This window comes from Aulonocara sp. 'chitande type north' Nkhata Bay, linkage group LG1 (genome assembly GCF_057382095.1).
Source record: "Aulonocara sp. 'chitande type north' Nkhata Bay isolate Kocher_YH1m ecotype deep benthic linkage group LG1, A_spYH_male_GT1.1, whole genome shotgun sequence".
Taxonomy (NCBI): domain Eukaryota; kingdom Metazoa; phylum Chordata; class Actinopteri; order Cichliformes; family Cichlidae; genus Aulonocara; species Aulonocara sp. 'chitande type north' Nkhata Bay.
Genome location: NC_141344.1, coordinates 15,848,961 through 15,875,152, shown reverse-complemented (window position 1 = coordinate 15,875,152; position 26,192 = coordinate 15,848,961). Strand labels below are relative to the sequence as shown.

The window sequence follows — 26,192 nt, the reverse complement described above, 5'->3', positions numbered from 1 at the left end:
CCAGGAAACCTTTGAGAAAAACTTCAATCTGACGATGCTGCTCTCATTTTGATGATGAAATGATTGCTACAGATAATAATAAGTCTCAGAGCAGACTGTGCACCTGATTTTAGTCATATAATCTTTCAGAATAGAAGAATATCACTATATATGATCCCAGTTTAGTTGACATGTTAGCATAGTTTTGTTCTTACATTTCTCCACCTTATCTTCTACTTTAATAACCAGATATATGGGGGGATATAAACAATGGCTAATTATTAGATCAATAACGCATTGAGATATGCCAATTCTGATATAGTTACAACCAAAGCGTCACATGAATTTAAACAGTTAGTCTACAGTTTTCAAAGGATGTCATGTTGGTTGTTGAGCTGTAAGTAAACTTTGACCTTTCAGCCATCTGTTTAATTCAGTCTTACTAATGCTTGGCTTAAACTAACACAGAGTGTTAGTTTAAGCCAAGCAGAATTTCAATAAATGTTAACACTAAAGTGGATATACTATGTTTTCCTTTTTTTTGTCATATATAAAAATATTGTGACAGTGGTGGATGGAGGTCATTGTTTGCTTCAGTAATCCCTGTGAGCAAAAAGCTCAGGCTAAAGTCTAAACTCTCTGTTTCAGACAGGGTCTTTTTTCTACTCTTGGTTTTCACAGAGAATGGATATCCCTAATATGGTCGTCATGGCTCTGACTGCGGGTACAGAAACCCCACTGACCCATTCTTCAAACCTTTTGCTTACGAGGGTCAGCCAATCGGAAGAAAGTTGTCTTTTTGCTTTAGTAGAATAAAATACAGTGCTGGAAATCAACATTATAAATCCGCTCACCAAGTTTTCTAAATGATAGGTTTGTAGCTTGAACCCATCCGCTGGAACGTTAAAGGCAATATAATTACACTGCAAAGCAAGACACAAGTAGGCAAGCTTCTTCATGTTTCTCGTGCACGGGAGAGAACCGGACAGGCACCGTTCCTTCGCTTGACCCCAGTTGCTCTCGTCCGTTCTCCCGTACCACTGTTCTTTTATTGAGGTTACATGAATATGCATAAGTTCATTAACATATGACGTCTACATACACACAAAGAGTACCTTGCCTGTGTGTGTGTGTGTGTGTGTGTGTGTGGACTGCTGATCAAAGGGTCAAACATCCTTGGTCAGGAAGAGGGTAGCCTCCCCCTCACCCTAGATGGTTCATCCTAGATAACACAGTGAGGAAGTCCTGCAGTTCATCTAAACAAAGAGCACTTAGACTAGAACAGACGCAACTACGTTAATCCTACCATAAAACAATAAGACACGGTATGACCTCTCATGCTCCCAAAGTGCTGTCTAATACACACAAAGTTTGCAGACTATCAAGGATCAAAACCTCTACCAATCTACAACTAATTACAAAACTCTAAGCATATATAAGTAAATATTTCTAAGCATAAATGACAATCAACAATACAAATCTAACACTAAACACCTGAAAGGTATTACAGCGAGACAAGTTCAGTACAGCCAGGCCGGTTGGAAATGGGTATCATGACAGTAATTAACAACTTAAGCCGGGCTTTCCACTTCAGGTCTCTGCACATTTGCATTAAAAGGGACATTTTGTGGGTCATGTTACTCTTTTTTTTTCCATACAAACTTATCCCTATGATGTTATCTGATGATGATAAGTCCGATAAGTAAGTGATAAAGAGATTCTAAATAACAAAATTATAGCATTAGAATGCAAAACTTTTGCAAATAAGATGAGATTAATGCAGCAGAAAAATCATTAATCTTTGTATAGCGTGTTAAACATTTTAATTCAGGTTAATTATTTTATCACTGAGTGCAAGCTCAGTCCTGCTGTTTATTTCTAGAGCTCTGAAACTTTAAACTGGATGCATTTAAACTGTTACTGCCCCATAGGATAATAAAGTAAACGTGGAAATCTCTTTAGCTTATAAGCAGATTAAACTGAAATTCATTTCATTGTTTGAACAGGTATTCTTTGTGCGCTCTGTATTCCTCTAGCAGATGAATAGAAATCAATACATGCACGTTCCTGTGACAATGTGTTGCTTCATTCATTGTTTTTAGCAAAGCACAACTTAACAAGTTGCACATTTAAAAATTGTTTCCCCACCAGAGAATGTAGTTCCTGTGGCACATAGACAGACACAGAAAACTTTAAGCTTGACATCTGGTTTTTCCACAGGTTCTTTTCTGTAGACAAAAGTAGTGGATCAGTACTGGAACACAGAGTTCATGCACACAGAGTTGTCCGACCAGTAAAAACTGGGCCACATTAGAGTATATTGACCATTTAATCCCGAAACAATAGCCTTACTTGTAACTATTTATTTTTTTTAAAGGCAGTAACATGAAGTGATATAATTAGATTCTTGAACGTGATGTTTATTTCAACAAATACCTCCAAATGGGAGATATGACTGCAACAGTTTATACTGCTGGCTTACAAGCTTGTCTTTTTTTGTCTTCCTTTCTGGGAAATACTGTATAACCAACCATGCAGCTGCTCCCTCTCATAGATGATGTGACAGACTGTATATTTTTGAAGACGGATGGCTAATTGAACTTGGTGCACTTAGAAAATTCATTTATTTGTCTCTTCTGAAAGAACCTTTTGAGAAGTTAATTTGCGATGGGAGGAAGCTCAAAAAGGAGTAGAACGGGAGGCAAAGGCATAAGACTCAGTAATGGGTTTATTATGGAGAATGAATGCTGCCTTGATAAGGAAGGTGAAACAGATAAACATGTTATATTTACTTTGATCCTGCTGCTCGTTGACTCAGTCACATTAATAAGATATTTTTTGCCACATGGTACCTCTGAATAAAGAGTTCTGGCACATCCTCCTGGAAACCTAGACACAAAGATTGAACGGCAACAGCGATTCTCATAAAATGTTTCCTGCAACAGGTGCTCAAATCTTTTTTTCAGTTCACCGCATGATGCTACAGTAATCATTTCACACTATAATATAATATAATGAGTAATGAAAACAACAAGTAATGATGCACCAGTTGGTTTTGGAGAAACAGAGGACTCTGCAGTGTGAGTACTCTTGTGGAGATTTACTAGAATTCAGAGCTTCACTTACTAAAATGTCAGTCGGTAATTTAAACCACCTGTAAAAAGAAACTCGAGCGGGTTACTTTCAGATCTCTTTGTGCTTCTTCATTTGGTTTTGTTTTTCTTTTGCTCTTAATGACCTGTTTTTCACCCCCATTCAGCGTTTTTGCAGAACAGGATGTGCGCGTGCTGGCTATCAACTGCTTAGAGTGTAAATGTCCAAACAGTGCGGTGTATATTTTGGAGGAACAATGTACAGAAGATGATGAGTCATTTCCTGCTTACTGTGGGAATGATTTAACCCACATTAGGACAACAGATTAATCTCCTCTGGCTCTGTATTCAAATGGAGAACAGTTGACAAAGAGTAAACGCAAGATTCAAGCAAAGCTCGAGGGTGACGAGAATGCCTCGGGTCATGTTTAACAGTGTTTGAACGCCGCTTTGATTTAAATTCTTATTCCGAAATTAGCATGAAGTGAAATAATGTAAACAACTGATTAGGAGGACAGAACAGAGGAGCACGACTGGAGAGGTGCAGAGAGGATTTGTCAGCGGTTTTGATTGCCGTCTGTAATTTGTCACAAATTGTTTGTTCCTGTCATCTGAATCTCAGAGAAATGTAAAAGCAGCTGGAGTTCTTCCAATAACCTTCCCGGCATGTTCCCAAGTTTGCTGCTTTCTTTTTGATTGATTGATTGATTGATTGATTGAATCTTTATTTTGAACATGTTGAAAAAGTATAAAAAAATAGAATTAAAAGAGACAAATGAACAAAGCAAACAAAAGGAAAACGAGCAACCACAACTCCAAATAACGTCCATGTTCAAAAAGGAGCAGGAAGAAGCATAAGCTTATTTAATCCCACCCCTTTTCCACTATCCAGTATCAATAGACTACAGAAATACCTCCTTGCAATTACATTATATGTTATGTGTAATTTTTTTTTAAATATATACACATATATGTTTCTATCCATACATACGTATATACACACATACGCACATGTACACATTTTCAATAACCCCATTAACACCTCAAGGATACACAACCTACAATTATTTATTTATATATATATATATATATATATATATATATATATATATATATATATATATATATATATATATATATATATATATATATATATACACACACATACATACATACATACCAACAAACCCGTGCATGCGCACACACATGAAAATATTAGACAAGAACACCCTATCAAATCTCTACCTTTTCCCTGTACCCTGTAAAAACCATATCCTTAAACCGCTTTTTAAACTGCGCCATGCTTGGACATTGCTTCATATCTTTACTTAGTCTTCACTCCACACACAGAGATGCAAAAACTTTTTAATGTTGTACGGATACGAGGATGTTTTAAATTTAATTCCCCCCTCAAATTGTATCCCCGTTCCCTTTTAGAAAACATTTTTAGAATATTTCAGTTTGCTGCGTGAAGTTATTTGCTGCTCTTAACCTTTACTTATCCAGTGAAGGTTGACTGAGCTCACTAACACACAGGAAAACGCTGGGATGTCATATTTTTGAATTTTTGTTGCATTTACTTTGAGACCATTAAAACATTCATCTGTAAAGCCCAAGGTACAAAATGTAAAAACTCAAATGCTAGCTCGTGCTCTGGTGAGATCTTTGTCCACTGTTCACAAGAACTCTGCCTACAGTGTTGGAGAATTTTGGTCTTTACCCAAATCGTCCTCATGATGAAGGTCATTTGTCATTTTCACTCTTGACACACTGATTTATTATTTAATCCAGTCTAATATTTTCAGTGTTAATACATTTTGCATACAATCATGATCTCATTAGTCATGAGCATTACTTATCTTCCACATTAGTAAGTCATGCTTTGGGTCTTCCTAACACCAATATCCTGAAATTAGGATCATGGTCAATGCTATGAAATGCTGATATGTTCCCATATTTTCATTCTTTTGATTTCTATAACTGACCGTGTAGTTGTAAAACTCCTGAACCCATATTTGGAGGTGATCACAGATTATTCGGGTATATATTTACCTCAATGATGCAATGCTCAGAGAAATTTGCAAAAAAACCTCAAGATCTACATCACAGACTCCACAGGCCTCGGCATGCTACATTTTAAAGTTCATGACAATACAAAAAAGACTGAACATGTATGACTTGTTTGGAAGGGTTACCAGAACAAAGCCTCTTCTCTGTAAAGAGAACACAGCAGCACAGTTGGGTTTGCAAAAATGCATCTGAACAAACTACAAGGTTTCTGGACAAGGTCATTTGGACATTCGAGGCCAAAGTGGAGATGTTTAGCCACATTTGGTGATTAACAAACATCTCATAGGAACTGTCCACTAGTGGTAGAGGGCTGAAGCTTGATTTTAACTTCTTTATATGCCAGAATACTCTATCTAAATGTGAGGCCATCTTTCCAACAGCTTAAGCTCGGCTGAAATTGGCTCGTGCAACAGGACAATGATCTCAAGCATAGAAAAAAAATCTTCAACAGAAGATGTTGCAGCAGCCCATCCCAGTCCAGACCTGAACCTGAATACATAACTGGATGCCCACAGTCCTCAGTGAACTGAAGCAACGTTGTAAAGAAGAGTGAGCCAGAATTCATCTGCAATGATGTAGCAGACAGAAAAATTGTCTCCAGAAGGCATCACAGACCCTTTCGCTATTGGTTTAGCATTGGCTTGAGGTCAATATAAACACACAGATCTGGATGCATATTTATTAGCCTTTATTATAATTTGAGGGGTTTTTGTAATGCATATGATCATTAACCAAAGGACTAGAGAAAGATTCTAACATTTTGTGATAAGGTACATCAGTGTAAATTCATGGAAACGTGGTATTTATATATGGTACACTTGCCTACTGCGCATTAAAGTCCATACTGACAAGGAATAAATGTGAAAGATGGAAATCAATGCAATAACTTGTGAAAAGAGATTTTTCATCCATAGACTGACCTTTTTAGAGGAAAGCTCATCAAAGTTTTTAGAACTGGCTGTCTGGCCACAATTAATAAATATGCTAGAAATTTCAGACAGGTTAGTAAATTGTTCTGTTATTTGTTAGATATTTACATCTGGGGAACAAAATCCACATTTACTGAGCTGCTGGACTGGCTAAAAATAGCCTATGATGTCATTCTGAATGTAGATGACAAGATTTCCTTTTCTCTCAGATCTAACAGGTGTTCTGATTATCACATAGGGAAAATATGAGAGCCAGTAGTTTACAGATATTTGTTAGTTCCATGTTGGTTTCTTAACTCTGCTTTAGCTTTAAAATGTCTCCAAAAGCTAATTTAAATTAGGACGCAATAGCAGTGACAATCCTAAAGTTACATTTCTTTTCCTTTTCTGTCTGTGCTATGTCTGCAGATTGTACCCTGGTTTCAAAGCTGCACTGCATGCCTTTATAGCTGTGAGCTGTGTCCAGTAATAGCACCACGAAGTTGTTTTAGCAGAGTGTAATAGGTTATAAACTACCACTTGATCTTGGCCTAATGCCCTGAAACTGTTGCCGAGCCATCTGCAGCTAAGTGCATGATGATAAACAGTGTGTGACCCGTTTTATTTTATTTTCCCGAGTACGTTTGTTAGAAATCTGTTTGCATGAATCAGAATGATCCTCAAACAAGACAGACTCTTTGTGGAGATTATCACTCTTGACTGTTGACATATTCTATCCTTGGCAGAAATTTCAAATTGCTGTTTAAAAGGCTCTAAGTGATCTCCTCTCCTCTTGGCTGAATGGAAGCGAGTTCGTGGCGTACAGGCCAGCGGCCAGTAAGAGACCATAACAGACACCAAGCAGGGACATGTAAGGGAAAGGCATCATGGTGGATTATAAACAGTGTCGGACCTTCTGAAATCTGCATAGGCCCCCCCTCCCCCTTTTTCTCTTTTGCTGTGATGCGCTGTGCATCTCACAGGATGGCTGAAATCAGATTGGGAGGGGGGATGGCGGCAAACAGCAATTAGCAATATGTCATACAATGGTGTTTGCAGAAGCAATATGCCGTGATTATTGGATCGTTTAGTCTGCTTCTCTGCTCACGCCATGCATTTCCCTCTGCCTCTCGCTCACTCTCTCTCTGAAACATTGCTACTTTGATATTTCTGTCCACAATAAGCCAACAAGGCAGAATTAAAGTGATGTTTTCTCCATTTCCTCCTCTGATCTATTCAGTACCAGGGATAGCGCCAGGTGGCTTAACACAAATATCCTAAATTTGTCTGTTTACAGCATACCTCACAAGCAGAAAAATAAACCAGCTCTTCTATGTTTTCTCAGTAGCAGCCTTCCTGATAACAAGCTTCAATTATTATAGAAAAACAACAATTTCATTACAGTCATTGCTTTGAAAATGAAATGGGGAAAAGTTATTTTTTTCAGGGTACAGAAGAGAAAATGCTTGTTTTTTTGGTAATGGATATGTGGATGAATATTGCAAGAGGTCGTGCTCATTTTAACCCTTCCAGCATGCAAAAACAGACCAAATAACTGAAATCAGTATAAATGGATTGTTGCAATTTGGCCAGTTTCCACTTCAGCTGCCGGATCCTATTTCAGGACGTGCCATGTGCTATTTGGCAGTCAGTGAGTTTGTATAAATGGCTCTTTTAATTTTAATTTAGCCTGGAAGTCATTGTTGAAACACACCTGGGCATTTAAATTTGTTTCAGCAAATGCATAGTTGTTAACATTTAGCTGCTGTTATTGAGAAACACTGTTCTCAGACTGAAATTTAGTTTTATATGGTGCAAAAGCATTTGCCTCATAACTGATTTTTTTTCTTGTTTTGTTTATTTGCATATTTTTCACACTTAAATGTTTCAGATCATCAAACAAAGATGACGTGAATAAATACAAAATGCAGTTTTGAAAAGGGGGGAAAAAAAGTTATCCAAACATACATGACCCCATGTGAAAGGTAACTGCCTCTTAAATCTAATTCTGCCACCATTTTTAACAACTGCTAATGAGTTTTTCATGTCCATGTGCAGGAATTTAGGCCCACTCTTCTTTGCATACTTGCTTTAATTCAGCAACACTGAACGATTTAAAGAACGAACAACCTGTTAAAAGTCAGGCCAAAGTATCTCGCTTGGATTTAGACGTTTCGTGACACTACCGCCATCCTGCATAACTCTTGGTATGATGTTCGTTTTCATAAAAAGCTTCATCAGTTTTACGCCAGATGTAACGGGACTCGAGCCTTTCAAAAATGTAAACTTTTGTCTCGTCAGTCCTCGTCAGCTATTGTTGAGTTTCTTTAGATCACAGCATGATGTGATGCTTATTGAGATCCCTGTCCCTTTGTTGAAAGTGCTGCAGCTGCTATACCATCTTTAAGATAACTGAAGATGAGTTAGTGAAATCGTACTTCAGAATTGGTTTTAGTAAAAAGAAAATTATTTCTTCTTTAGCACATAAACACAGTGTGGTGATAAATAGAAGGATGCAGAAAAGATGGTGCAGAAAGCTACAATAGTCAGAAGGAAAGTACACAAGCCTGAAGGAGTTGGCCTGATTTGTACACAATGAAATAGCTGGCAGTGGACAGATGCAAGGATATTGATGGTCACACCGTCGTGCAATAGACAGGACGTATGTTAAATCACAAGACACAATCAGATGGCTGATCAGTTTGTTTCACTAACTTATTTACACAAGGCATAAAATTATCACTAATATATATACATTTTTTTAAATGTTGCCCTAATACTCCTTAAGAAAGATGTGACCATTTTACAAATGATAATGATCAGAAGGTGGGGAAATACTTCACAGCACTTTATTAGCTAGATTGATATGCATAGAATAAGCCAAATATTTGAGGTTATATGGTGCAGTTTGCTCAAAGTGTGTCTGTAATAAACAAATAAACATTTTCAAAGTGAGCCAGAAGAGTATAGCACACACACAGGCTTGCTGTGACACAGTAGAACAGCCTGTCGTTTCTAAAGATAGGATTCAAAACAGCGTCACGTGAGGTGGTGATAAGTTTCCTCACGGTGTCATTTTAGATGCAGGAACCTGAGGATGTCAGCGCTGGAAACACCGCTGTAAGGGAACAACAAAAAAACAGTTTTATATTGAGACCGACCACTCATTCAGACGTCTACACACTTGACCCGGCTCCTCTCTGTGCAGGGGTTGTGTTGTGTTTAAAAAAAAAAAACCCCAAGTAATTTGGGTGAGCTGACCCTTTGCGCTCTCCCCTCTCTCATTTTGCTCCTCCTAGACTTTGACAGGTTTGTTTGCTGATTGCTTAAATAGCTTCTGCCACTGTTAATTTGACTTAATTGACCTTTTGATTAGGGTTCTCATTAACAATTCTAATGTCTACACAGGAGCCTTCTTGTGATATATTATTCAGCTGGCGTGCAGCAGTACGTGGCTGTTCAACAGTGCTTCTTTCACAACACAACAGAAAGAATAATGGAGCTGTTGGTCTTTATATGTTTAAAAATATACCTATGTTGAGGTATAATTATGTGAATCCACTCTAAATGGAGGTTCTTGAGCTAAACCGGCCTTGCAAGTTTCGCTTGAATCGAATTGAAATTTATAGCATTGAGCACAAAAAGGGACAAAAAAAACCCCACTAATTTCTGTCGAGAAATATAATTTGCTATTTGTGAAAGTTTGCTTTGTTCATGTGATACTGCTCTGTTTCACAGGAACATCCTGCTGAGTTTCCAATTATCAGTCTGTAATGCCAGTGCCCGGTTTTGTTTCTACCCATCTTTTGTCTTTAATGGGAAAACTAGCCTTCTCCATCCTGATGTGATGACTTTGTATGGATGATTGGTTACTTGAGAACTTAAAACTGAAGATTGCTTCTCTTTCAGTTCTCTTCAATGACAAAGACAGAAAAGTGTGTATTTATGGCTGTGTATAAACAATCTAGGCAATTTGCTTCACAGCACTGATGGTTCTTAAATGTTCTTTTGAATTGATTGTTGAATTATGTTGGAGTAATGTGGTGAAGGGAAACTCGAATAAAGACACTGTGTGCGTGCATGTGTCAGACTATACAAAACTTCAGAGAACCTAATTAAGAAACTATTTTTTACAATAACAACGCTGAATTATCTGTTACCATAGTCCACTACAGTCTGGCGATTATACAGATTATAATTGCTTAATTTATTTATCATTTCTTCTTCGGGAGAAATTTCATACCCTTGTAGCTCTACAAGGGTATGCCTATAATTATGTCAGTGTTTGCCAGGATTTCTTTTGTTGTTGTTGTTTGATAAAGAAACTATTAAAACGCTTTATACAATTGGCTTTAGAAATGGACAAAAACATTTTTGCTTCTGTATACCACCAAAGTGGAATTTAAATGAAACATTCATGATTTGATTGAGGTGCAGACTTTATGCTTTATAGGCATATAGATTTTTATGCTTGTTGTTGAGGTTTCTGTCTAAATCAGACAGACTCACATGGACCATCATCCATAGACTGTACATGAGAGATTGGGAGACTGGCACAGCTTACTGGTGTGAAAAGTGAAGTCAGTGTGAAAGTCCTGTTAAACTGCATTTTATAATTATTTGCTTTAGGGTGAGGCTAACGTGTGGTTTACAAACTGCTATAATATGAGTGTGCAGTGTCTCTTGGTTTCTTAGTCCGATTCACCTCCTGGTCATCACATACAGTGTGAGGGCTACACTAACCAACAGGTGATGTCACAGCAGTTACATTTATGTGAATACGTTTGTGTGACTTGTTATTAGCTGACGGTAGATGTATCCACTGTGGCCCATCTTTGTGGTTGTTTGAGTTCTTGTTACCTTCCTGTCAACTCAAAGCTAATTGGCCTTTCTCCTCTGACCTCCAGCATCAACAAAAATCCAAACCTATCTGTCCCTGTGTCGAAATATTAATTGCCTTATTGTTAAATCAAGCATTGACTGTGAAAACCACGTTTTTTGGGGAAGCAAAGTTCAATTTCACTAGCTATATCCAGCCCTGATTACTGCTGGACCTCCTGAATCAAGAAATCACTTAAATAGAACCTGTCTGACAAAGTGATGTTGCTGTATTTTCCTTCTAATATGTATGACCTTAAACTTAAGTATTGTACGCGTCTCTTTCTCTGTTGTCTTTGAGACCTGGTGGTCTAAGCACTTTCCATTTTTTTTCCACCTCAATATTCCCTGCTAAGTGGTAGCTGACGAACATGTAATTGTGGAAATTAAGCTTTGGCCCACTGAATGTTTTATTCTCTTAGTTATATTTAAATCTGCAGAAACTGAGCGAATCTAGAAACCTGCTGGTTTCCCATCATGTTCAAGCTGATGACTAATCTGTCCTAACTGCTTCGCTTGTGTGTTTCCAGCTAATAGGCGGATGTATCCTGGGTATTGGCATCTATGCAGAAGTAGAGCGACAGCAGTACAAGACACTGGAGGGTGTGTTTCTGGCCCCATCTATAATCCTGATCCTACTGGGCATCATCCTATTTGTTGTTTCATTCATTGGAGTCTTGGGTTCCCTGAGGGATAATATAACTCTATTGAAAGTGGTGAGTGGTGAAGTATTGGAAATTGCCTTTGCATCATTGTTATTTGTAAAGATGCAAATAACCCCCCCCCCACACACCCACACACACACACACACACACACACACACACACACACACACACACACACACACACACACACACACACACACAGTTTAAACTAAACCAGTCTGTCTTACTTTCTGGGATTTAAAGAGAGACAAACAAACAGAAAAAGCTGTTACTGGATGAAACTGGTTGAGAGTTGCATGATGCTGCACCAAAAACCTAGTTGGAATTGCCAACTTGTCTGCAAACACTTTCCAACTGAAACTGTGTGAAGAGTGTGACACAAACCAGAAATAGAGATTGTTACGTTTTGGAAACATGTTTGTTTCACTGGTAAAAGCACAACTTTTACTTCAGCTGTAGCAACGTGCTAGCAACCAAAACAATCAATAGGAGGTATTTGGTGCAGCATCACATTTGCAACTGATTTCATCGCCAGCAACCAGTCAGACAATGTATATTTTCCCTAGCGACTGGAGGATGCTCACACCGGTCTCTAAGCTGGAGTGAGTAATGGCTTATTACACTAAGGAGAGTCATTTGACATAATGTACTAAATTTTTGCTTCTGTTATGTACTAAAACTATAGGAAGAAATGCAATGAACTGACTGGTGAAAAATCAAGACACACTGTATTACAAATTACTTAATAAGCAACTAAACAACTGGAGTCACTGCCAGATGCAGGAAAAGACAAACATGGGAAGATGGCATCTATATTCAGGATTTTATGAAAGCACAGAGCAAGACCAGAGTGTTCTGGTCACTGGTTGCTTTAGAGATTAACTAGGATAGGAAGGAAAGGTCTTTCTGTATGGACACAATACACAAACTGTTAAAAGATGCACACAAAGGCACTTTAGAAAACGTTATCTCAATTTTTTTTTTTTTTTTTTGGGGGGGGGGGGGGGATATGCTTGAACTCAATAGAACAATGAAATTCATATTCTTGTCTGGTGCACCACAGTTCATGTACACCCTGGCAGCGTGTCTGCTCCTGGAGCTGGTTGGAGCAATCTTGGGGCTGGTGTTTCGCAACCAGGTGAGTTGCCTCAAGTGTTAATCAGTTCCCTACCATTTTGAAATCCTCTGACTTCAGCAGGTGGGCAGTGAAGGCATGTGTTTTATTTCACGTAGCAGGGAGCAAGATAACAACCAAAGCAGTCTGACACTGACAGTCTGCTTACCACGAGGAAGAGATTCACTCTAGCCAAGAAAAGTAAAGCCACATTATGTAGTTTAATTTGATTTCTGAAGTCTTATTCTCTTTAACATGAGATAAAGCTGTTAAAAGCTGTTTTCCTGTGACCAATACAATAGATTAAACTTGCACAGGATCAGAATTCATATGTTTAGAAGAGTATGTAGAATTATCAGTTGTCTATGTGATATTTATGTCATCTTTCACAATGTCTCTGTATTTTGCACTTTTAATATTTCCCTCTTAAGTTCTCCTGTTGGTCCTGCTTACTGTCTCTGCCTTATGATCTCTGGCTTCTTCCAACATAGGTCATCATGTCTGTCAATACTTTTTAAACCAGAAAGGAGCAACTTTACATGACATAGAAACTCCAAATAGTTAAAATGTAAAGAATGGAAAGTTAAAGTCAGTGATTGTTGGAAATTACTGCAGTGTTGAATGTCAAACTGTCTGCAATAAGGCACTGCAGGTGGGTGATTCAAAATGCAGGGTCTTGTCTAATGTAGAGGCCCCCAACCCCGAAGTGTAGAGCACCTTTTAATGAATCCTGTTTAGACAAGAAAACTCGATTGCCTTTATTTGCTGTGCTGTTGGATTTTCCAGAGGTTGTTCCTGCTGCTGCGTCGTACCAAGAGATTTTAATGGTGCGCCATTTAAAGGCAGTTGTTAATAAAAGCAACAGAAATTGAGGCTTAATCATCAGGATTGTGATTTTTATTTTGTAATCCTTTTTTATGGGGAAGGCTCAGTTTTAAATGAAGTGTAAAGGGGACCAAAATGAGACACTGTGGGAGGCTCATTTGATTCATCAACAAATTCTTAAATGAAAAAACAACAACAACCAATTATGGCTGCATGTTGTAAAATTTATTTTATATGAAACAAATTATCAAACCTCCACCTCTTAATGATTTAACTCGATGTAAATGAGGCATCAGGGTTCTGTACTCCAACAACACTGTTTATTATGCTTTTATTAAAATAATGAAAATGGGTCCACTTCACATGGATTAAATTTGATGTTATGTAAACAATAATTTTCTGTATATTTAAAATAAACTTTGGCTCAAACTAAAGGAGGTTGTTCAAGCAGAATTACAAAAAAAACCAAGATCTGGATGTAAATATGTCGTTTTTTGTTGTTGTTTGTTTTTTAGTTAGTTTTTAAATTGTAATCCAAGCCTCTCTAGATGAGAGGTCTAAAAAATAATCTTATAAAGTTAAAGCTGCAGGGTTTTGTTTTTTGTTTTTGTTTTTTTTAATCATAATTACTAAAGAAGGGCTAACAACAGAAGGTAGATAAGCCAGTAAATCTAGGGTCTGTAGTGTCTGAAGTCCTCTTTATCAAAATCAACATAACAGAAATAAAGCAGGAAAAATAGACCCTCTGGACCCATCAAAAAAACCAAAAACACAAAACCCCCACACACACAAAACACAAAATAATTAACAACTGTTCAACCAAAAATTACCGCTGCACTGGCTGGACGGTGTGTAGAGGAAAGGAAAGCACACCAAGGGTCCTGCCCCCTCTTTATTGCTTTTCAGTTAATCACACCAGACCAGCTACACCTGAGAGGAGAGCACAACGCACCGTGAGTCACAGATCATTTACACACCATAACCGGCACGAAGGGGGAGATAACATTGACACGACTTATCTCCTTCTCATTTGCATGTTACAGCGCCGTGTTCGTTAGGCATAAAATTCCTCATATAATTTTGTTAAATGAAAACCTTTTGATAATTAATTTTGAGGGGAAAAAACAGAATGGTGTTAATGGTTATTAAAATTACAGAATAAGTTTGTTAGGTGCTTAGCCTCTAGTCCTGCCCTGAGAAATGAGGTTTGCACAGAACACAACTGGTGGAGGATGATAACTAATATGAGCCATGATCAAAACAAGATTCGCGTTAATCAAGCAAACATCACCAATTCTCTGATAACATCCTGACGTCATTGGGTTTTCTTTATAAATAGCTCACTCTCATAAATATCTTGATGTGGATTTGTAGGGAAGAGCTTAAGAATCCTTCCGTCCTCTGCTGAGAACAACTCCACACCACATAATTTTGTCCACAGCCCCGCCTAGTTTTAATAAATTCTGCCAAGTGGTTTTTGCCTAATCTTTCAGACACACGGGTAAACAAATGACAATGGAAACTTTAATTTCCCTGAGGCTCAACCCGTTTTGACGATAAAGGCTTGTGTTTTATTTAAATCTATTTTAATTTTTATGTCAGAATATATGACAGAATAGAATAATCCTTTAATTGCCCCACAAGGGGAAATTTGGCTGTAACAGCAGCCAGAAAGACACATATACAACAAACAGGACACAGAACAGAAACATACAAAATTTTTCTTACATATTTACATCAAGGACAATGGGTTACTATAAACAGAGTGCCGTTATTAAATAAAATAAAATAAACTACAGATAAGAGGCAAACCAGGTTGTAGTGCAAATCGGTTGATTAAATTATTGCAGTTACAGCGCAGATGTAAACATCTATGTTTGTTGGGAGCAGTTCTGATTGTACAGTCTGACAGCTGCAGGGAGGAAGGACCTGTGGAAACGCTCCTTCATGCATCTAGGATGCAGCAGTCTGTCACTGAAGGAGCTCTGCAGTTCAGCAACATTTACATGCATGGGGTGGGAGACTCTATCCATCAGAGATGAGTCCTTCTGTCTCCCACCACCTGCACTGGGTCCAGGGTGCATCCCAGAACAGAGCTGGCCTTCCTGATGAGTTTATCCAACCTCTTCCTCTCAGCTGCCGATAAACCGCTGCTCCAATATCCAACACTGTAAAAAATGACAGATGCCACCAAAGAGTCATAGAAGGTCTTTTAAAAGCGCTCCCTGGACTCCAAATTCAATCACAAATCTGTTGCTGTCTACAGACACAGAAAATCACATCTACTACTTACATCCAGCAAGAGCCTCTTAGACGTGAAACTGAAATTCCTCCACCTCCCAGATGACATTCTTTGTTAATGAAGCTTTCCACTTCAGGCTCACAAACATAAGATCTGGGACTTGACTCTTTGTTTCACCCTCCTCTGCTCAAAGTTGTACGACTGAAGGTCACCTACTCTGGTCAGAACACAAAAAGGCTCCACTTGTGTTGAAAAAATGAATTAATCATTAATCTTTTTGAATTTGAGTTATATTTATTTAATTCCCTCACTATGCTCTGTGTGCTGCTCTTTGAAACTTTTGAACATTAAAGGTTACTGATTGCATTTCAGGTCTGACACTCTCATGTAGGAAACATAGAAATTGTTTTAATTGGTTGCCAAATTAAAGTGAAATTAATTTCACTGATTAACTGACTGATTCTTAGTGATACACTGGTCACATTTTTAATCTGTTCAGTGTAAAACCAACTATAACAGATTTCCATTTCCTGCATCACCATCTTAATGCATATGGATTTTCATGACAAGGCGTACTTTTACGATGTGGCTCAACAGGTTGCACGTATGAAATGTTGAGAGCACAATCGAGATTTCAATCTTTAAAAGAATCCCTGAAAATGGGCCAAGTGATGGAGTATGTAGACTTTCAAAAATACATTTTGAACGTCTACATACTTATTTTTGGCTTCCCGTTTTAATTAACATCCTGTTTGAGGAGATGATGCCCTTTGAGCTCTCGTTCTACAAATGTGCACATCGTACTTTGGTTTAAATGTGGGTGCCTTGTCCCAGTACATCCACTGTCAACACCTGATATGTTCAAGAGGGGAAGAAATGAAATGAAAAATTAAATCTCTTTTAATCTCTGTGGCTCTAATGGAGGAGGCTGCATTCTCGATTCGTTATTGTCGGCAGTGCTTTGAAGAATGAAATAAAGGAACAATATTAGGCCTAAGTAAAGGGTAAAAAAGAAAAACAGCGCTTTGTCGCTTTCATCGCCAATGAACTATAAATAAGACTAATGTATCAGAAACAGAGTGGAGAAATTAGTGGAGTAAATGAACCGTTCCCTGAATGAAAACATTTAATGAAAAGCTCTCAAAAAATTCTCTTAAGAGACCTCCAAATTATAAATATTTATGCCAAGTGACTGTATAAGCTTATATATTAAACTTAATGTAACCCCACAGCACCAGATTGTGACTGACAGATGTGAGCGGTCAAGTTCGCTCTCATTTTAATATCCTGGTTCAGTGAATCAGTCACCTTGACTTATGATAGCATTTGCTCTCAGCAGGCGCCTGTTTGACACACTGATTGTTGTGTACCGAAATACCCTTTAACATAGAGGGTATTTTGGTACACAACACACACAATTTGAGACACAATTGGCTGCTTTTTAAAAAAAATATATAAGTAGGAGGAATAAAAGCTCTAACATTAAAAAAAAAAAATCTAAACTGTTTCATTGATCATAATTTTGCACAGTCAAAGCTCTTAAATCCTTAAATCCCCTAAAATGTTGATTAAGCTCAACAAGTCATGATTATGTTTGGTTATTAAAGCTTAATGCAATTCCACGGTTAACCCTGAAAGTCACACTACAAATAAAACCTGCAGCTTCTCCTTTCAAAAACATGGGTTATATTTGGCTCTGTTTTTATTTGGAGTTGTGGTTTTAAGGCTAACAATGTCCGCATACTATAACTGTTGGGCAGCATGCAGTGTGCTATTAAAACAGGATGAGGACAAATACATCACCATAAATGGACTACTGCCGTTTTGCTTAGAGGACGTGCGGGCCAAAGACATTTCATACAGCACCGAAAATGGCAACTAAATGGTTTTTGACACATACAAGTAACTCTACAGCTCCACTGACAGATGTGATAATCTGACTTTCTCCTCTCCTGTACTATTCACAGTTTTGCGTTCTTTTTCTAACTCCCTCACAGGCGGAACGTTTATTGAACAAGAACATTCGAAAGGGCATAGTAAACTACTACGATGACTTGGACTTCAAAAACATCATGGACTACGTTCAGAATAGGGTAAGACGACTCTTAATTTCCTGTTACTTGATAAACGTCACCTGTCTTTTTTTTACATACGGACTGTATTAATCACCCAGAAACCCTCAGGACTTTAAATAAAGTCAGAAACCAAAGTTCCTTGACTTGACTTTAGTAAATCCCCAAATACACAGCTTTAAAGGATAAATAAATATTACAGCCTATACCTCTCCATCTGTACTAAGAGTGATTTTTTTTTTTTTAGATCACTGATCTGTTTTAATAGTTTTAAGGGTTAAAGCTATGCCCTCTAATCTATAAATTATAAACTAGAATTAAAGACATGCTTCATGTGTTCTTAAAGATGCGTTAAAGAGTCAGGTGTTTAGCTTTTTTTTTTTTCTTTTCTTTTTTCTCTCTCTCAGTAGGTGCATGTTGTTGTTATAATCCCTTTAATGACAGCTATAATGCGACAGCCAAGCTAGTTAGACAGAACTAGTATTAGCTGGTAAATATCCCGGTAAACACTCACATCCTGTTATGGTCATATCTAGTTAAAAAAACTAAAATGAGGCCAGTGCGCAGACTATGGGTGAAGTCACAGTAGTGGTATCCATCTTTTATGTATAGTCTATGTTAATAATCTCCTGCAGTAGAGACAAAGCCTGATTATTATTATTATTATAAAGCTGAGGATTTTTTGTTGTTTAAAAACTGCACAACCAGTGAACCTGAATCCTCACTGAAAATTTTTAGTTGCATCGCTGTGCATGACCATCAGAGCACACCGAGCCGCCATGCACACAGCCTGAAGCTGGAGATCTCTTCCCCAGCTTTTATCAAGCATATGGTAATGCACTGTAGGGGACAGCGGACTGGTCACACGTTGAAACTAGCAGCCAGCTACAAACTCTGATTAGCACAGGAGAGGGGGCATATGTTCTGCACGCTACAGGCCTTCATCATTTTAAGGATTGTGTACTGTGGATTTGTGGCCTGATTGCGTGATAGTTGCAGGCTGCTTGAATTCCCTAAAGCTATTGTGTCTCAGGTGATTTGGTGGTTTAGAAAATGGGCTGAATTTTTTACACAGTTGTGGACTGGCAGATTTAACAGCATTTGAGCATTGTCCATGAAAGCTACAAGAAAGATCTTTGTGTGCATTTGGTCAGGTCCAGATAACTGATAACGGGTGTTTGTAAAACTTTCTCAGGATGAGAAACAGTTTATGCATGTCGATCTTTGAATGGAGGATACTGGCTTTTGCTTTGATGGGGCTTTGTCTCTGTAATACACCGAGCACACCCTGATCTGTTTCAGGGTTAACACAGAGGGGCAGATGATGGTTCATGTGCACAATCATACTTATGGACAATTGTGGAATGACCAGTTAATCTCACATTAGTCTTTGGATTGTGTGAGAAAACTGCACTACCCAGAGGTTACCAAAGCAGGGACGAGGACAGGCAAACTTTACTCTATACTAGCTGGATGTGTAAATTGATAAATAAGGCATTTATACTGAGAGAACTGTTGCTCACTCGATAATTTCTCTTTTTTAACCAATCGCTGTAAACCCTAGAGATGGTTGCGTGTGATAATCCCAGTAGATCAGCAGTTTCTAATTCGACAGGTCTGAATTGCATCAACAAACACGCCACCTTAAATCACATTTCTTCCCTATTCACATGTTCAATTTGATCTTCAGCAGGTTATTAACAGGCAGCGGAAGAGGCCTAATAAATCTGGTCAGTTTATAAAGAGAGAATGCAACGAGAGTTTTAAAAATTAATATCTTTCTCTTTCACAGAGAAGGTTTGTTAATGCTGGAGGAAAAAACATTGACAATAATGCATGTGCTTAGTTGGTTAGGACAATTGGTTGGTGTATTTATTTTTGTCAAAGATCAGCAGCACCTTGGTTATGCAGATCTTAGTTGGTTGTGTAGAAAAGAAGTGCCGATTAATTATCTGTCAAAGCATAAAAGGAGCCTCTTTTTTTTGTTTTGGCAGCCGATTCATCCAGTGACATGTTTGAAGAACTTTATAGCAGCAAAGATTGCTTCAGTGATGTTAGAAAGCCATTTAACAGAAGCCTGTAAAGGTTTTTAAAGCTGCTTGCTGGGCCCGTTGCCCTGCTCTTAGAGAGATTAAGTGTTTTTCTGAAGAACTTCAATGGAAAACCATGTTTGAAAAAACAAACTTGGAGGGCACTGAGACTATGTTCTGAACTTATTTTTGTTTGTGAGAACGGTACCAAATTCAGTCATGCATTTGTGTTTGCGTCGTGTAAATGGTGACATTTTTCTCTGTTCCTTTCATATAAGATTTAAAAAGGCGTCCCTTTGTTGTCGGTGGGTAAGTGAGAACAACTGAATAGGAAGTTTATGTTGCGTTTGTCTGTGAGCAATCAGAATATTTCACTGCTCATACCAGGTCTGTGCCCTGTGAGCACAGTTCTGTATCCAGCAGTGTTTTTAATGTTCTTCTACATTATAAAACCATCTATTTTTTTATTTTAATGTGTTCTGTGTAATGTCGTCCCGTGTGCCCGCTGAACTCTGGAAAAGCTCATATCCAGTAAGAAGAAAAAAACATTTCTAATGTGTTTAGATGGCACCTCCGTCTGTACTGTCAGGTTATTTTATTTTTGTGTGTGTGTAATGCGAAAAGGGTCAGAGGAGTCTTTCCTGCAAAATGCCTGAAGGTGTTTTGAGTGTAAACTCAACAGGAGGCATCCTGTCCCAGTCTCCATGTAAATAGCTGCTGATGTTTTGGATGGGGCTACGTCTTAGCCATCTGTCATAATTGCAACAACAAAGAAAAATTGATTGTCGGGACCAGTTTTCAGGCTTGAAAACGCCCTCATGCCTCAGAGCCCGAACAGTTGCGTCAGCACTTTTTCTTTTCTTTATTTTTGTTATCGAACCGTCTCTGAATCCAAAAAAGGAAATCGACAATCCAACATTCAGAGCCGGGACACACACATTGTTTAGTCAGAGGAGGCAGAATTTAATTTCTGCCATGCTATTTTTCTTCCATCCCCTCTGGTGACAGTCAATGCTGGACTCATTGTTTTCTGTTTTTCTTGAATGTGTCATTTCAGAAATGCATTTTGAAAACTCTTAGCATGTGGCACAAACATTCGCTTTGGCTGAAGGATGAATTAATTGCATTAAAATAGTTAGATTTCACAAAAATCTCTAATAGGATAAAAAATATAATGATGCTTTTAAATCCGAAAGGTCAAAGCTTCACTTTCATAATTTTCTGGAAGTTTCTCACTAAAACTATTCTTACAGCGAAATAGTGACCATTATTCAATTTGGTAGGATGCCCAACTGGTGACACCCTCTGTGAATAAAGGACCAACTTTGATGAAAATTTGACACTTTTTTTTTTCTTGCCTGAACTTCCTTAATTAAACCATTGCCTAGTTTCAAGGTTATACCTTTGAGTTTCTCCATCCATCCATTCATTTATCCATCTCTTATATACTGTGATGGGTTAGAGGCAGGTTACATCCCTGGACAGATTGCCAGTCTGTTGTTCAGCCAACACAAAAAAAATGGAAGAGAATATTTCCAGTTAACCTCACATTTATCAGTATGGTCAGCTCCATAGATTTATAGATATTTCTGAAGTCAGTAGGGGCATGGATCAGAGAAAAGAGTAACTTGAGCAGAGAAATAGCTGTGTGAGTACTATTTTAAGATGGACTTTAAGTGAACCTCTCCTTGACAATATTAAAATCTGATTCTGTACAGGTTAAGACATCTTCACTTTAATAACTGAGATAAGACTCCAAATGTAGAGTCACTTGAAAACAAAAGCACACCCACTTTCTATTGTAAGAGTTTCTGTATCAGGACATGTTAAAAATAACCTGGTCCTTAGCAGGTTCTAAATTTCGGTAAATACAACCTCAAGTGAACTAAAAAACGTGTCATTTTACACCATGTCATTATTTAATTAACAAACATTAAGCTGAAATGCAGAAGCAGTGTGTGGGAAAATGAAGTACACTCTTACTGCTTCCATAGGAATGGGGAAGTAGGTGTTAATCAAATGCTCTTGATTAAATGATCATCAGCAAGCGTGACCACCTGTCTGAAAGCCGAATTTTTGCCAGTTTGCTGGTCCGGAGCATTCAGGTCTTTTACACAATGCCAGCAACGAAACACATCAACAGTGATGAAATTAAATTGGAGAGGTTTAGTCTTAATGGATAGCACCGCATCTGGCAAAAACCAAACACAGCATATCAGGACAAAGAGGCGGTCGAGGGGTGATGGTTTAGACTGGTTTGGAATTGGACCTGGACATCCTGCAGTCACTGTCTCGACCATGAACTACTCTGTATACCAGAGTCAGATGTGAGGCTACATGTCTATCAGCTGAAGATCGTGCAAAACCGGGTCCTGCAACAGGTCAATGATCCCAAGCACAGCAACAAAACTACAACAGAAAGGATGGGAAAGAAAAGACTTGAGCGAGCTGTGTCACCAAATGAACTGAAGCAACATTCCCCCACCTCATGTGAGAGATTGTGAGAGACTGATAAAGTCGCACAAAAAATTGCTTACTTCAAGTTCTTGACGATTGGCTCTACAAGCGGATGTGGAATGACTCTAGGGTTCAAACTCCAGACTGTAATAACCGCACCACCACTTCCTGTTTCTTAACCGAATAAAGCAAGTAGGACAGGCATGGGGTCACATAGAAGGGTTCTGCATATTTGTTTTTCTCATTACATTTACACACTAACATAGCAGGCGTACACCTGAGCAAGACCAAGCAAAATCCATCTGAGGAGTTGACAAAAGTTAGAGTTGGGCCTTAAGTCTAATTTCCATTTTTTTTACAAAATAACTTTTAACCATTTCGTATCTGAAATCTTGTATAGTGTCTGAAAGTGTGACGCTATCACTGGTTTTACTGTTAATGGCTCTTCCTTTGACACAGAATGATAAATGTCACATGAACCACAAAATAATTGATCTCTTAGTTTGAAGCATACTTAAAGATGTGTCTTCAGTGACAAACCACATCTGTAAGCTTTTTGTTCCAGCTGTAAAGATATTAGGAAACATCTCATTCTGAGCACAGAGTTCATGTATAAGTGGTAGGTCGCATCATATCCGGTATTAACTCGATTTCAAGCTGCCCTTTCTATCCACTGTGCCTCAGTATTGTAATGGAGATGTGACATTTATTCCACCAGTAAGCTGCCTCTTTCTTCGCCCCTGCAGAGGAGACAGAGGAGACATTTTTCTCACACAATTACATGCATAATTTATCAAAATAGTTGTCATATTATTGACCACTTGTTGGTTTCATTGCCAGGAGCAACAATTTTTCATTTCCCTCATTAGATAATACCTTAGTCACTGCAGACACTTGCTTCATAAAAACAGTTCAGCTTGAAAACGTCACATCATTTGTTAACCACAATCTGTGCTGCAGGCACAGCAATAAATACCCCCACAGCACTGCAGCCGGGCTTTGTTGTGTATACCAAGAAGTGTTAGAGCACTTCAAACAAAAAAGTCATTCAGGCAGACACTCTTTCAAACGCCATCTTTCCCGAGTGCTGCATGTTTCACTCAGAAGTGATCATGCATATTTATAAGCAAATTCTGGATTCATCACGGAAAGCATTGGCGCAATTTAAGCATAGCAGTTGTGCATAGACATGGTAAATTTCATTAAGAGACAACTGTGAGCATAACATTAAAATTCATCCAGTGGTGTCTGTCAATGAAAATATAATAAACACAGAAACATAACACAAAATGCAGTAACAAACAAGAAAAGTACGAAGTCCATTAATAAATCTTACATGAATGCACAAACACTAACCTTTGCCATCCACTTACTGGAAACACTTGTATTCATTTTCATGGGTTGAGGTAGAGACATTGAACTTATATTGCAGTATGGTTATGATTATATGGAACATTAACAGACCTGAAAACAAATCTTCACTAGATCTCCTTTTCCATCCATCTAATAGAGTTTAAAACTGTACCTATACAAATGTACTGAGTTATTACAGCACTTGTTTTTTTGTTTGTTTTTTTGTGTAAATGACAAAATACTATAATTTTTGGTAAAAGCAGAGAAAACTCATTTTCAGGAGCTATATCAGCCTCGGGGAAGTGGGTGAACTGGTTCCCTGCTATAAAAATTTCAAGCAGCTGGTTTTACAAGACCTACTGGTTTGATGGGAACTAAAGCCCCAGTGACACACTTTTAGAGTCCAGACAGTGAACCTACCGGTATGTATTACCGTAAGTCACTAGGAAAAAACTGTATTCTTCAAGGTTGTTTGGCGTCGATAGGTGCAATTTTTCACAAACCGGTATTAGGTGCTGCACTGACAACTACCGTGCTTTGGTTGCTAGTGGTTCTTATGGAAGCCGCCAACGTCTTTGAAAATATAAGAAAAATACATTGGATTTAGTTCTAAGGCACAATGTTTACTTTGAAGAATGAGTTGCAAGCCAGAAACACTTCAAATTTTTCACAACTGTTCAGTGCTTCATTAGCAAGTGTTTGCATACAAGTTGCCATCTTCCATGCAAACTATGGGCAACTGCAGCAATCTGTTAGTGAACAAAAGAATTATATGCAAGTTTTTGGTGCAGCAACCTCTTTCAGTGACAGCTGCAAACCATTCGTCAACTTGGTTGGGCAAAATATTTTTGTAGAAAAAGAGGCTGCCAGGAGATGGCCAACCTCTAGATCCTTGTGAATGTCATTCTACTGAATTAAATCAGACTCTACAGAACTCAGCTGCCAGACTTTCAGCTAGAACGAGGAGACAAGATCACATTTCTCTTACCTTTTTACACAATGTTTAGCATTGAATTTAAGATTTTACTGATTTCTGTTAAAGTCTTTCATAGCTTTGCTCCAAGCTACATTTCTGACCTCTTAGTAATTACCATATGCACCAGAGGTCTTTTGCCTGTTCCAGGGGCCCAACTGAAAACTCAAAGGGACAAATCTGAAACAACCTGTCTGGCAAAATCAAGTCAAGTCAAGTCAAGTTGGCTTTATTGTCACTTCAGCCATATACAGTTTAACAGTACACAGTGAGGCGAAACAACGTTCCTCCAGGAACCAAGGTGCTACATGCAACATAAATTTACAACATAATTTAACAGAAAAACTCTAAACTAGCTAACTAAGAGGCCTAGTTAGCTGGCTAGCAGAGACAAGACAGACTGACCTAACATAAATTACAACATAAATTAACAAAAAACTATCTAACTATCTAAGGATGACTTTTTTTTGTTATCAGACAGCAGACAACAAAGTGCACGTGCAAATGTGCAAACAAGAGCAGCAAGTGACAGTGTGACAAAAAAGAAAACCCACAACGTAACATAATAATAAGGTTTTGTGATGATGAGTTGAGGTAGTGGAGGAACAGTAAACATTCCTTAGTGTAGCAGCAAAAATTAGGAAGTGCAGAAGTTAGTGCAAAAAGTCCAGTAATAATATTGTGCAAAAGAGCATTTACAGGTTGGTGTGTACGATGGTTTGGTGGTGTAGGTCAGTGTGTTTGCGCTTGTGTTGATTAGTCAGTCCAGTCTCAATGTTTTGAGGTAGTTGAGTTAAGCTGAGTGTGTGTGTGTGTGTGTGTGTGTGTGTGTGTGTGTGTGTGTGTGTGTGTGTGTGTGTGTGTGTGTGTGAGTCAGTCACTTCCTTGAAATCATCTTTTAAAAAATACTTTGATGAGAAAGCTTTTCCCTCCCCTTAAATTTACTTTAAAGTGTCTTTTTTCCCCCTCTATTTGTTAATTCTGTTTTATTCTGTTGCTCCTGTGAAGCACGTTGTAATGTGGAGCTTGAACAATGTTATATAAATAAAGTCATAATTATGGTTATTATTAATACAGTAACAATAGTAAGTGATCCTGAAAAGTTTAGCAAACTTTTTGAAAAAAAACACCTCAGTCTTTAACCTGTAATCACACGCTCATTATGTTGCTGTAATTGCAACCCACGCTTTGAGCGGTTGGCTCAGAGGGGGACTTAACCATACGATTAGTCACAGTCTGCATGCAAGCAGCTCGTCATCAGTCAGCTGGACAGTCACAAAATTAGTCGCTTATTCTGCAAATATTTAATTCCAGGGGACTTTTGGAAATTTAATCACAATAAAAAAAATAATAATAAAATAAACTCGAGCTACCAGCTTATTGTTGTATACCTCTGCAAACCAGCTCAGCTAAATATTTTGTGAGGGTGACTTTTTGACCAATTAATGTTTATACAAATTCCTGACATGTCACATTCATGAGGATGTAAACACACAGAATTCCTTCAGCCACACACTGGGGGTGAAAAGAGAGA

At 38.1% G+C, this 26,192-nt stretch overlaps 1 protein-coding gene across 1 annotated transcript in view; it reads left to right on the top strand.

Annotated features, from left to right (window-relative positions):
• tspan15 (tetraspanin 15) overlaps nt 1-26,192 on the top strand; it is a 41,749-nt gene that overhangs the window by 1,997 nt on the left and 13,560 nt on the right. The window contains exons 2-4 of the mRNA XM_086285580.1: nt 11,458-11,643; nt 12,656-12,730; nt 17,771-17,866. Of these exons, the coding sequence (XP_086141706.1) occupies nt 11,458-11,643; nt 12,656-12,730; nt 17,771-17,866 (357 nt within the window). The remainder of the gene's footprint in view (nt 1-11,457; nt 11,644-12,655; nt 12,731-17,770; nt 17,867-26,192) is intronic.